Below are 14,262 nucleotides of genomic sequence, written 5' to 3' on the forward strand. Positions count from 1 at the left end.
CTGCGTGTGTGAGCGGGGCTACACTGGGATTCTGTGTGAGACAGGTGAGTTACCTGGGAGGGTGTCGGGTGTTAGGGTTGGGGTATGGCCATCTCTTTCCCCAGAGGAAACACTCTCTGGTTTCCACATTATAACTCATCAGTCTGGCAGATGTTACTTCCTCCAGAGAGAGTTCCCATGAAGCCAACCTGTGTGGCTTCTAACAGGTTACTGTTTATCTGCGAACACATTGCCATTGGATTTACATCTGGTTGTTCTCTCTGGGGTCACAGACTGTACGGACCTACAGAAGTTCACTGAATTCAGAGCTCTCTTCAAATAGGCAAGTTGGGGAGTGTAGTGACCTGGTTTCCTGGGCTCCCTACCAAATGGCACACTATCCCCTACGCAGTGCACATCACAGGAAACCAGGTCACTGCATTCCTATGGGCTATAGTCACAATTAGTAGGGAATAGGGTGCCATTTGGAACTCAGACCCGGTGTAACATCCTGGTCTCTCACTACATGATAGCTTATTGATGAAACAAGAACCCAATGGGGAATTGAACTGTTGTCCTGAACATATTAGATCCTGTACATATTAGATCCTGTATATATCAGATCCTGTATATATTAGATCCTGTACATATTAGATCCTGTATGTATTAGATCCTGTACATATTAGATCCTGTATATATTAGATCCTGTATATATTAGATCCTGTACATATTAGATCCTGTATATATTAGATCCTGTATATATTAGATCATGTACGTATTACATCCTGTACATATTAGATCCTGTATATATTAGATCCTGTATATATTAGATCCTGTACATATTAGATCCTGTATATATTAGATCCTGTATATATTAGATCCTGTACATATTAGATCCTGTATATATTAGATCCTGTACATATTAGATCCTGTATATATTAGATCCTGTATATATTAGATCATGTACATATTAGATCCTGTATATATTAGATCCTGTACATATTAGATCCTATATGTATTAGATCCTGTATATATTATATCCTGTATGTATTAGTTCCTGTATGTATTAGATCCTGTACATATTAGATCCTGTATATATTAGATCCTGTACATATTAGATCCTGTATATATTAGATCCTGTACATATTAGATCCTGTATATATTAGTTCCTGTATGTATTAGATCCTGTACATATTAGATCCTGTACATATTAGATCCTATACATATTAGATCCTGTATATATTAGATCCTGTACGTATTAGATCCTGTATATGTTATACTGTATATATTATACTCTAAATGTTATACTGTACAGTACTGAATAATACTATATAATATAATACTATTATGCCCTGCTGTACATTTCATTAACTATTTTTTGTACATGAGAGCAGATTACACCTTAATACCAGACAGCTGGTAGCAGATTACACCTTAATACCAGACAGCTGGTAGCAGATTACATTTAAATACCAGACAGCTGGTAGCAGATTACACCTTAATACCAGACAGCTGGTAGCAGATTACACCTTAATACCAGACAGCTGGTAGCAGATTACACCTTAATACCAGACAGCTGGTAGCAGATTACACCTTAATACCAGACAGCTGGTAGCAGATTACACCTTAATACCAGACAGCTGGTAGCAGATTACACCTTAATACCAGACAGCTGGTAGCAGATTACACCTTAATACCAGACAGCTGGCAGCAGATTACACCTTAATACCAGACAGCTGGTAGCAGATTACACCTTAATACCAGACAGCTGGTAGCAGATTACACCTTAATACCAGACAGCTGGTAGCAGATTACACCTTAATACCAGACAGCTGGTAGCAGATTACACCTTAATACCAGACAGCTGGTAGCAGATTACACCTTAATACCAGACAGCTGGTAGCAGATTACACCTTAATACCAGACAGCTGGTAGCAGATTACACCTTAATACCAGACAGCTGGTAGCAGATTACATTTAAATACCAGACAGCTGGTAGCAGATTACACCTTAATACCAGACAGCCGGTAGCAGATTACACCTTAATACCAGACAGCTGGTAGCAGATTACACCTTAATACCAGACAGCTGGTAGCAGATTACACCTTAATACCAGACAGCTGGTAGCAGATTACACCTTAATACCAGACAGCCGGTAGCAGATTACACCTTAATACCAGACAGCTGGTAGCAGATTACACCTTAATACCAGACAGCTGGTAGCAGATTACACCTTAATACCAGACAGCTGGTAGCAGATTACACCTTAATACCAGACAGCTGGTAGCAGATTACACCTTAATACCAGACAGCTGGTAGCAGATTACACCTTAATACCAGACAGCTGGTAGCGGATTACACCTTAATACCAGACAGCTGGTAGCAGATTACACCTTAATACCAGACAGCTGGTAAGTGAAACAGTGCACCTGCTGAAGATAAATTCCCTGATCCAGCTCTGTGTCAACACACAGACAACAATACACTATGCTGTTCCTCTGTACACAGATGGATAAGAAGGCGTCCTTCAACTTTATATTAATTACTAGCTAGAAAATGTCTCCATTCCAAATCCCATTTACTTTATATTAACTTCCACTGTCCTCCAATAGTTGTGTAATTTCCTCTTCAATTCATGCACCTTGAAGGTAGTGTCAGTGTTCCATTCCTAATTCCATTTCAAATCCCCACATTGATGAATTAGGCTTGATGTTTTTGTTGTGTTTGTGGATCCATTCCAGACATGGATGAGTGTGTTTCCCAGCCCTGCCTGAATGGAGGACAGTGTAAAGACGAGGTGAATGGTTACGCCTGCACCTGTCCTGTTGCCTTCACCGGGACACACTGTGAGACAGGTGAGCTACTGATAAAACTCTCCTTCTTTAAAGGGAAGTGCTATTCAACAGACTCTGACTGCCTCCCAGATGTCATCTCTATTCTCTATATAATGCACTACCTTTGGGGTGCCATTTCATCCTGACTCTGATTCTGCCAGTGAATGCCAGCTAGAGAGGAGACAAAACACAGGTCCGATGGTTCCTGGTCAAAAGCAGTGCACTGTATAGCGCAGGGGTTCTCAGTGGGGTCTGCGGCCACAAAAAAAATAAAAATAAAAAAATATATATATATACAGTGGGGAGAACAAGTATTTGATACACTGCCGATTTTGCAGGTTTTCCTACTTACAAAGCATGTAGAGGTCTGTAATTTTTTATCATAGGTACACTTCAACTGTGAGAGACGGAATCTAAAACAAAAATCCCGAAAATCACATTGTATGATTTTTTTAAATAATTAATTTGCATTTTATTGCATTACATAAGTATTTGATCACCTACCAACCAGTAAGAATTCCGGCTCTCACAGACCTGTTAGTTTTTCTTTAAGAAGCCCTCCTGTTCTCCACTCATTACCTGTATTAACTGCACCTGTTTGAACTCGTTACCTGTATAAAAGACACCTGTCCACACACTCAATCAAACAGACTCCAACCTCTCCACAATGGCCAAGATCAGAGAGCTGTGTAAGGACATCAGGGATAAAATTGTAGACCTGCACAAGGCTGGGATGGGCTACAGGACAATAGGCAAGCAGCTTGGTGAGAAGGCAACAACTGTTGGCGCAATTATTAGAAAATGGAAGAAGTTCAAGATGACGGTCAATCACCCTCGGTCTGGGGCTCCATGCAAGATCTCACCTCGTGGGGCATCAATGATCATGAGGAAGGTGAGGGATCAGCCCAGAACTACACGGCAGGACCTGGTCAATGACCTGAAGAGAGCTGGGACCACAGTCTCAAAGAAAACCATTAGTAACACACTATGCAGTCATGGATTAAAATCCTGCAGCGCACGCAAGGTCCCCCTGCTCAAGCCAGCGCATGTCCAGGCCCGTCTGAAGTTTGCCAATGACCATCTGGATGATCCAGAGGAGGAATGGGAGAAGGTCATGTGGTCTGATGAGACAAAAATAGAGCTTTTTGGTCTAAACTCCACTCGCCATGTTTGGAGGAAGAAGAAGGATGAGTACAACCCCAAGAACACCATCCCAACCGTGAAGCATGGAGGTGGAAACATCATTCTTTGGGGATGCTTTTCTGCAAAGGGGACAGGATGACTGCACCGTATTGAGGGGAGGATGGATGGGGCCATGTATCGCAAGATCTTGGCCAACAACCTCCTTCCCTCAGTAAGAGCATTGAAGATGGGTCGTGGCTGGGTCTTCCAGCATGACAACGACCCGAAACACACAGCCAGGGCAACTAAGGAGTTGCTCCGTAAGAAGCATCTCAAGGTCCTGGAGGGGCCTAGCTAGTCTCCAGACCTGAACCCAATAGAAAATCTTTGGAGGGAGCTGAAAGTCCGTAATGCCCAGTGACAGCCCCGAAACCTGAAGGATCTGGAGAAGGTCTGTATGGAGGAGTGGGCCAAAATCCCTGCTGCAGTGTGTGCAAACCTGGTCAAGACCTAAAGGAAACGTATGATCTCTGTAATTGCAAACAAAGGTTTCTGTACCAAATATTAAATTATGCTTTTCTGATGTATCAAATACTTATGTTATGCAATAAAATGCAAATTAATTACTTAAAAATTATACAATGTGATTTTCTGGATTAAAAAAAAAAATACAGACCTCTACATGCTTTGTAAGTAGGAAAACCTGCAAAATCGACAGTGTATCAAATACTTGTTCTCCCCACTGTATATATATACTTTTTTTTTGTAATTTAGCAGACGCTCTATTATCCAGAGCAACTTACAGTTAGTGAGTCCATACATTTTTTATAGTGCACTACTTTTGACCAGAGCCCATTGACAGTAGTGCACTACTTTTGACCAGAGCCCATTGGCAGTAGTGCACTACATAGGGAATAGGGTGCCATTTGGGACGCACACCTGAGTGTGGCTAGGAGCTCTGTGTTAGAGTGACCTGATGTTTGTTTTGTTTTTTGAGAGGTTTTGCGGCGTCGTCTGTTTTCACAGCCTCAGCATCGGTGTGGTTAGCTAACGGCTGAGAGCTGAGGCCTGGGCCCTGGGCTTCTCCACTATGAGCAACAACACAAAACAGAGAGAAAGGAAGAGCTCCCTTTCTGTAATATTGCTGCAGTGTAGTAGGAGTAGTAGTCTGTGAGACATTTTCTCCTTGCCTGAATAATTATTAGACTCAACACTTTCCGCTAGAAAGCCTCAAGCCTTCGAATTTTCTTTCATAGAGTTGGTGGTGGTCCAGGTGAATTCATCATCGACTCCTCAAACTGAAAATCAAACAGGTAAAAGCTGAGTTATACACACTTGTAGGACATAATACTTTTTATGAGAAGCATGGAATCAGCGCCAAGTCTATTGACAGTGATTGGGAAGACGGAACCACCTCTCTCAGTCACATACAAAAGAGTTGTGGACATGTTGGATGTGATAACTATGCCTCTCTCAAATGAGAGTTCATCATTTCTTAACCTTTTTATTGCAAACCCTTGTTTTCTTACAAAGTACAGTACTTGCCTGTTCCCTACGTGTTTTTTTGCATCACACACTGTATTGCCCTAGCAGCCCTGGCATAGGCATGAACTAAATTAGCTGTTATAAATCTGTGTCCACACGTAATCCTAAACTTATCTCTTTGTCCTCTGTCTGGTAGTGTCTTGTCAGAGGGAGGGCTGTGAGAACCATCAGATCTGTGAATACATCGGCCCAGGGAACTACAGCTGTGCCTGCATCCAGGGCTTCTATGGTGACAACTGTGAAGGTAGACACTGGGCCAAAGCCTCAGCTACAAATGTTGGATCTTTAATTTGACCAGTGTTGTCGTAGCAAAATAAACGTTTAGTCCATAATGTTGCTTGATCGGTGGTTAGACTATTAGCTGGGCATAATTACGCCACATGAAAAGTGCAATACTGTTAATGTAACTGTGTGTCAGTGCGGGTTTTCAGTGAATTTATGTAAATCATAAAGCTCATCTGCACTTCCTGCTGTGCAGGAAAATTCTTAGCAACAATTCTTAGTGATCAAATTAAGATCCTACATCTGTAAGTAGGCAACTCTAGCTGGACAGAGGGCTGTGATGAGAGGAGGGACTAGCTACAGTATATTACATGTAATCCCACAGGTAGTGGACCAGAGTCTGCTCTAGCTGAAGACAGTTGGACAGCTACAGGTATCGTACAGAAGACGGATACAGTGTAGACGAGAGAGAGGGACTAGCTAGCTATGCAGCTACTAGCTATCCTGCTATCCCACAGGAATGTGTTGAGCTGTGCCTGTGAGGAAGGGAGAGTCTGCTCTACTCTGCTGTGATGATTGATGATGTTAATTATCACCACAGACAGTTATCTGAACCGCGCCCTGTTTTACGACGGGATCCTGGGGAACAACAGTCGCTTGATGTTGGGAAGAATTGCTTTATGGCCCGTTTTATTAGTTTACCAACAAGGGGAAGTGCTGCTTCGTCTAGACTTGAATGGACAGGAGCCTCTGTCTTTACGGTCTGGAGCTGATGGTTGGTATTTATTCAGGTCGTTTCATCAGACAAGGCTGGTGTAATATGCCTGGCATCAGAGTGGCGCGATGCAGAGCCCAAATGGCACCCTAGTCCCTACATAGTGCACTACTTTTGACGAGGGGACTCTGGCTGAGTCCCAAATGGCACCCTAGTCTCTACATAGTGCGCTACTTCTGGTCAAAAGTAATGCACTAAATATGGAACATGGTGCCATTTGGGACGCAGGCTGACTCTGCCTCTGCCACTTGCTCCTCCAAAAGCTCTTTAATAGTATGTGAGGCGTTGCAAATTCACGCTACACCTCACCCTTGAACTGAAATAACTCTCCTAAATAACTTTCCTAGAAGGACTCTCCTAAATCCCCCAAATACTTTCCTGCCTGGAAAAAGGAGCAGGATCCTCGGAGAGAGAGAAGGTAGCAGGAGAGAGAAGGAGAGAGAGAAGGAGAGAAAGAAGGAGAGGAAGGAGAGAGAGAAGGTAGCGGGAGAGAGAAGGAGAGAGAGAAGGTAGCAGGAGAGAGAAGGAGAGATAGAAGGAGAGAAAGAAGGAGAGGAAGGAGAGAGAGAAGGTAGCGGGAGAGAGAAGGAGAGAGAGAAGGTAGCAGGAGAGAGAAGGAGAGATAGAAGGAGAGGAAGGAGAGAGAGAAGGAGAGAGAGAAGGAGAGAGAGAAGGTAGTGGGAGAGAGAAGGAGAGAGAGAAGGAGAGAAAGAAGGAGATGAAGGAGAGAGAGAAGGTAGCAGTAGAGAGAAGGAGAGAGAGAAGGAGAGAAAGAAGGAGAGGAAGGAGAGAGAGAAGGTAGCGGGAGAGAGAAGGAGAGAGAGAAGGTAGCAGGAGAGAGAAGGAGAGATAGAAGGAGAGGAAGGAGAGAGAGAAGGAGAGAGAGAAGGAGAGAGAGAAGGTAGTGGGAGAGAGAAGGAGAGATAGAAGGAGAGAAAGAAGGAGAGGAAGGAGAGAGAGAAGGAGAGAGAGAAGGAGAGAGAGAAGGTAGTGGGAGAGAGAAGGAGAGAGAGAAGGAGAGAAAGAAGGAGAGGAAGGAGAGAGAGAAGGTAGCGGGAGAGAGAAGGAGAGAGAGAAGGTAGCAGGAGAGAGAAGGAGAGATAGAAGGAGAGAAAGAAGGAGAGGAAGGAGAGAGAGAAGGTAGCGGGAGAGAGAAGGAGAGAGAGAAGGTAGCAGGAGAGAGAAGGAGAGATAGAAGGAGAGGAAGGAGAGAGAGAAGGAGAGAGAGAAGGAGAGAGAGAAGGTAGTGGGAGAGAGAAGGAGAGAGAGAAGGAGAGAAAGAAGGAGATGAAGGAGAGAGAGAAGGTAGCAGGAGAGAGAAGGAGAGAGAGAAGGAGAGAAAGAAGGAGAGGAAGGAGAGAGAGAAGGTAGCGGGAGAGAGAAGGAGAGAGAGAAGGTAGCAGGAGAGAGAAGGAGAGATAGAAGGAGAGGAAGGAGAGAGAGAAGGAGAGAGAGAAGGAGAGAGAGAAGGTAGTGGGAGAGAGAAGGAGAGATAGAAGGAGAGAAAGAAGGAGAGGAAGGAGAGAGAGAAGGAGAGAGAGAAGGAGAGAGAGAAGGTAGTGGGAGAGAGAAGGAGAGAGAGAAGGAGAGAAAGAAGGAGAGGAAGGAGAGAGAGAAGGTAGCGGGAGAGAGAAGGAGAGAGAGAAGGTAGCAGGAGAGAGAAGGAGAGATAGAAGGAGAGGAAGAAGGAGAGGAAGGAGAGAGAGGTAGCAGGAGAGAGAAGGAGAGAGAAGGAGAGAGAGAAGGTAGCGGGAGAGAGAAGGAGAGAGAGAAGGTAGCAGGAGAGAGAAGGAGATATAGAAGGAGAGAAAGAAGGAGAGGAAGGAGAGAGAGAAGGTAGCGGGAGAGAGAAGGAGAGAGAGAAGGAGAGAAAGAAGGAGAGGAAGGAGAGAGAGAAGGTAGCGGGAGAGAGAAGGTAGCGGGAGAGAGAAGGAGAGAGAGAAGGTAGCGGGAGAGAGAAGGAGAGAGAGAAGGTAGCAGGAGAGAGAAGGAGAGAGAAGGAGAGAGAGAAGGTAGCAGGAGAGAGAAGGAGAGAGAAGGAGAGAGAGAAGGTAGCGGGAGAGAGAAGGTAGCGGGAGAGAGAAGGAGAGAGAGAAGGTAGCGGGAGAGAGAAGGTAGCGGGAGAGAGAAGGAGAGAGAGAAGGTAGCAGGAGAGAGAAGGAGAGAGAGAAGGTAGCGGGTCACGGGACGGGAGGAGAGCCGCCTAATACCATTTTTAAAAACATTTTAGTCATTCATCAGACGCTCTTATCCAGAGCGACTTACAGTTAGTGCATACATTACTTTTTTTTTTTTTTTTATTACTCCCGTGGGAAGGGAAGGATCAACCTCCTAGATCAAAGAGAATGTGGCCTTCCAAACACGAACACACACACACACACACTTATACACACACACGCACACACACACTTATACACACACACGCACACACACTGCACACCGACGGCCAATGAAAACCTCTCCATCTAATTAACAGTGCATTAATTGCCCCAGGGGCCATAGCTCCATTTTGTTCACGTTTGCATCCCAAATGGAACCCTATCCACTATATAGCGCACTACGTTTGGCCGGAGCCCATAGGCTAATAGTAGTGCACTATATAGGGAATAGGGTGCCATTTGGGACTCACATCACAAAACTTGTTCCATATCATCAATTATAATTTTGGGTTAAAAAACACTCCAGGCCACTCTTGAACTTGATAGAAATCATGTAGGAATTATAACAGACCTATATATTTTGACAAACAAATCGGTCAAAAAATAATCTGTGCGATGTGGCCCTCGAGCCAAACAGTTTTCCTGGTTTACAGTAAAGACCCAAGAGGGGTTGAGTAAAATGCGGAAGACACATTTCAGTTGAAGGCATTCAGTTGTACAACTGACTAGGTATCCCCCTTTCCTTTCCCCACATGTTGGCCATCTCCCGATACCTCCAATGTTGGACTGAGACTGGGATACTGGTGATGATGCAGCCTAAAGACATGTGTTTGAGAACTACCCTTCGTACTTCTATGCATGCCAGTTTGAGAACTACTTAATACTGTGCACGCCAGTCTCTCTTGGCTGACAGTTGAGGAAAGACTGACTGCGTCACTTCTTGTTTTTATAAGAAACATTCATTAAATGAATTAATTGTTTGCATATTCAACTCACATACAGCACTGAAACACACACGTACCCCACCAGACATGCCACCAGGGGTCTTTTCACAGTCCCCCGGTCCAGAACAAATTCAAGGAAGCGTACAGTATTATACAGAGCCATGAGTGCATGGGACTTCCTTCCGTCTTATATAGCGCCAGTTAACAGCAGACCTGGTTTCAAGAAACAAATAAAGCAACACCTCATGGCACAAGCCTCTCCCCCATGTGACCTACTTGTTGTGTGTATGTACTGACATGTATGTAACTGATAGATGCACACATGTTTTTAAATGTATGTACATTTTAAAGTCATTTATTTTGTCTGTAATGTATTTTTCATTATGTGTCGGACCCCAGTAAGACTAGCTGTCACCATTAGCGTCGGCTAACGGGGATCCTAATGAATCAAATAAAAAACCCTATCAGCCAATATCTAGTGTCCCAGCAGGATGTGTGCTCTTCTGTCAGTGTCTTGAACTTTTTGTGACTTTAGCTCAATTGGTAGAGCACGGCGCTTGTAACGCCAGGGTAGTGGGTTCGATCCCCAGGACCACCCATACGTTAAAATGTATGCACACATGACTGTAAGTCGCTTTGGATAAAAGCGTCTGCTAAATGGCATATTATTATTATTATTATTATTATTATTATTATTATTATTATTATTATTATACTTTTGTAAGATAATAAAGGTTTCCTCTTCTTCTGTTTGTCTCGTCAGAAGAGTGTCTGTGCCAGAATGGGGGGGTCTGTGTGGACGGGACCTGTGACTGCACCTCGGGCTTCACCGGACTCTACTGTCAGTTTGGTAATGTATCATATCTATATTAATACACTGTAGGTCCAGTCTCATATTCTACACTGGCCTATCATTGGTAACAGAAAGACGCATTCCTAGTTCATTTCATGGTGTGGATTACACCTTGCTTTCACTGAGCTAGCACATAGCACACAGAACCAGGCTAGTAGGCTGCAAGGTTGCCTTGACATGATGTTTATCTCTCTGACCCTCCTGTCCTCCACAGAGGTGACCCAGACCCCATGCAGCAACAACAGGCCGTGTCCTGACGGAGGACCCTGTCTGGAGTACGGAGGAACCTACCTGTGTACCTGTCAGACAGGTGTGGCAGACGTTGACCACAAGGACTTTTATCCTCCCTATGGTAAGAGCCTACCGTCTTCTTCTGCTGCTTCTGATGCTGTTGCTTCTTCTTCTTCTTCTTCTTCTTCTTCTTCTTCTTCTTCTTCTTCTTCTTCTTCTTCTTCTTCTTCTTCTTCTTCTTCCTCTTCTTCTGCCTCTTCTTCTTCTGCCTCTTCTTCTTCTTCTGCCTCTTCTTCTTCTTCTTCTTCTGCCTCTTCTTCTTCTTCTTCTTCTTCTTCTTCTTCTTCTTCTTCTTCTTCTTCTTCTTCTTCTTCTTCTGCCTCTTCTTCTTCTTCTGCCTCTTCTTCTTCTTCTTCTTCTTTTTCTTCTTCTTCTTCTTCTTCTTCTTCTTCTTCTGCCTCTTCTTCTTCTTCTTCTTCTTCTTCTGCCTCTGCCTCTGTCTCTGTCTCTGTCTCTGTCTCTGCCTCTGCCTCTGTCTCTGTCTCTGCCTCTGCCTCTGTCTCTGTCTCTGTCTCTGTCTCTGCCTCTGCCTCTACCTCTGCTTCTTCTTCTTCTTCTTCTGTACAAACCCAAGGATTGGTCCCTCTGCATTCTGTGTTGCTGTACACGAGAGCCTGGTTACCATAGCGATAAAGACTTGTGTCTTTTGTGTTTCGAGGCGGTTGCCCGATGTGTGTGTGAGAGTCACATTCACTGTTTGGGAGAGAGACATTTAAATAGGATTTATTTTGGTGTTGATGAAGTGTGACTGTGGTAACACGTGTGATGGGTTTAGTTGCTGTATACCTGGATGTTATCATTATCACCGGTGACACTGAGGAAGACCACCTACTGGATGATATCCTTGTCACTGAGGAAGACCATCTAAAAAAAACTTGAAATAGTGCTATCAAGACTGGAGAGCACAGGCCTTGCTTGAAGAATCCAAATGTGTTTTCCTGGCCGCCGAAGTGGAGAACTTGGGGCACAAAGTCACAGCCAACGGGCTTCAACCCCTGGACAGGAAAGTGAGAGCAATCAAAGAGGCCCCAGAACCCAAGGATGTTAGTGAGCTACGGGCCTACCTTGGGATGTTAAACTACTGTGGCCGCTTTCTTCCTGACCTGGCCTCTGTCCTGTCCCCACTGCATCTCCTCCGGAAAGCTGGAGCCAAATGGAAGTGGCACACACCCCAGAAAACAGCTTTCCAGAAATCGAAGGACTTGCTGTCGTCTTCAGCACTGCCTGTGCATTTACGACCCAAAGCGCCCACTCATCATCACAAGTGATGCCTCCCCATACGGGATTGGGGCGGTGTTATCTCAGAAGATTGGGGAACAACACAGAGAGGCTAGTCAGCTTCACGTCTTGCTTGCTGGCACCCTGGGTGAGCTGAAGAAAATACACACATCCACCTTTTCGGGCGACTGCAAAGATGGGCCCTCGTGTTAGCGCAAATAACAATATGAGTTACTGTACAGACTGAGCCACTCCATCGCTAACGGTGATGGTCTCAGCGTCTCTTACACTCCATCGCTAACGCTGATGGTCTCAGCGTCTCTTACACTCCATCGCTAACGCTGATGCCCAAAGACCCCAGAAGAACCCCCTGAACTGGGCACCAGAGAGCTCCAATAGACCATCGGCAACTGAAGAGAGGAGACTGTAGGAGACCCTCTTCTCACCAAAGTCAGCAGCTTTGTCCAGGAGAGATGGCCGGCCCACTGTCCTACGGAGGCGTTGCTGCCGTATTTTAAAAGGAGAAACAAACTCTCGGTGGAGGACAGCATCCTGCTTTGGGGGGGCCTTCAAGTAGTGATGTCACCTTTAGTGGAGGAACTCCACAAGTCGCACCCAGGTGTAACCTCCTGAGTGGCGCAGTGGTCTAAGGCACTGCATCGCAGTGCTAGCTGTGCCACTAGAGATCCTGGTTCGAATCCAGGCTCTGCTGTAGCCGGCCGCAACCGGGAGACCAATGGGGCGGCGCACAATTGGCCCAGTGTCGTCCAGGGTAGGGGAGGGAATGGCCGGCAGGGAGGGAGCTCAGTTGGTAGAGCATGGCGTTTGCAACGCCAGGGTTGTGGGTTCGATTCCCATGGGGGGCCAGTATAAAAATTTAAAAAAGAATAATGTATGCACTAACTGTAAGTCGCTCTGGATAAGAGCGTCTGCTAAATGACGTAAATGTATCCAGAATGAAAGCAAAACAACAAGAGCGTACATGTGGTGGCCCAGGATTGGATAAAGCAGTGGAAGAGCAGGTCCAGTCGTGTGCTACTTGCCAGCAGGTACGAAATGCTCCAGCACAAGCTCCCATCAGCCCTTGGGAGTTTCCTGGAAAACCCTGGACTCACATGCACATTGACTAGGCAGGGCCTTTTCCTTGGGGAGATGTTCTCGTTGGCTGTGGATGTTCACTGCAAACGGCTTGAAGTTTTCCCAGTCCGCACTGCAAACTTGAGCATCTCAGGGAGGTGTTCAGTACTCATGGTCTTCTCCAAACACTCGTATCAGACAATGCAGCCATCTTTATGAGTGCGGAGTTCAAGGCCTTTTCTGGTGACCAATGGAATTCGTCATATCACCCCCTGCCACCTACCACCCCTCCACGAATGGCTTGGTGGAGAGCGCAGCCCAGACAATGAAAAGAGCCTTGAAAAAGGCACAGGAGGCACATTGAAAAACAGAGTTATTAGTTAAAAGCCCATCACTCAGGTTACCCCCCCCCCCCCCCCCCGTGTCTGTGTTGTGATAGAATGCGGTCAAGTCGGTGTGTGTGTGTGTGTTGTGATGGAACTCGGTCAAGTCGGTGTGTGTGTGTGTTGTGATGGAACTCGGTCAAGTCGGTGTGTGTTGTGATGGAACTCGGTCAAGTCGGTGTGTGTTGTGATGGAACTCGGTCAAGTCGGTGTGTGTGTGTTGTGATGGAACTCGGTCAAGTCGGTGTGTGTGTGTGTTGTGATGGAACTCGGTCAAGTCGGTGTGTGTGTGTGTTGTGATGGAACTCGGTCAAGTCGGTGTGTGTTGTGATGGAACTCGGTCAAGTCGGTGTGTGTGTGTTGTGATGGAACTCGGTCAAGTCGGTGTGTGTGTGTGTTGTGATGGAACTCGGTCAAGTCGGTGTGTGTTGTGATGGAACTCGGTCAAGTCGGTGTGTGTTGTGGAACTCGGTCAAGTCGGTGTGTGTTGTGATGGAACTCGGTCAAGTCGGTGTGTGTTGTGATGGAACTCGGTCAAGTCGGTGTGTGTTGTGATGGAACTCGGTCAAGTCGGTGCGTGTGTTTTCCAGTACAGCCGCGATCGGTCTGTGATTCGTCTCCGTGTCTGAATGGGGGTTACTGCTATGAGAGGGATGGAGGCTACACCTGCGACTGCAAGCCTGGATACAGAGGGAAGCACTGTGAGAAAGGTAGTATGCCATTATCATTCACCTAATAAGACATAGGAAACAATTAGCCTGTTTGGCTGGGTCAGGGTCCGGGTTGAAGAACCCATTATTCATTATTAATTCTACTGCAATGATTCCCCCCACACTGATTGGTTGATGTGAATATGTTCT

The 14,262-nt window shown here is 45.5% G+C and overlaps 1 protein-coding gene across 1 annotated transcript in view; it reads left to right on the plus strand.

Annotated features, from left to right (window-relative positions):
- Nucleotides 1-2,722: 2,722 nt before the first annotated feature.
- Nucleotides 2,723-14,262, plus strand: part of sned1 (sushi, nidogen and EGF-like domains 1) — a gene marked incomplete at its 5' end in the record, with an annotated part of 43,533 nt that continues 31,993 nt past the window's right edge. The window contains 6 exons of the mRNA XM_084163918.1: nucleotides 2,723-2,834; nucleotides 5,192-5,248; nucleotides 5,617-5,724; nucleotides 10,344-10,430; nucleotides 10,648-10,785; nucleotides 13,993-14,112. Coding sequence (XP_084020044.1) covers nucleotides 2,723-2,834; nucleotides 5,192-5,248; nucleotides 5,617-5,724; nucleotides 10,344-10,430; nucleotides 10,648-10,785; nucleotides 13,993-14,112 — 622 coding nt within the window. The remainder of the gene's footprint in view (nucleotides 2,835-5,191; nucleotides 5,249-5,616; nucleotides 5,725-10,343; nucleotides 10,431-10,647; nucleotides 10,786-13,992; nucleotides 14,113-14,262) is intronic.

Source organism: Coregonus lavaretus, assembly GCF_964263955.1.
Source record: "Coregonus lavaretus genome assembly, chromosome: 6".
In the NCBI taxonomy this organism is placed as follows: domain Eukaryota; kingdom Metazoa; phylum Chordata; class Actinopteri; order Salmoniformes; family Salmonidae; genus Coregonus; species Coregonus lavaretus.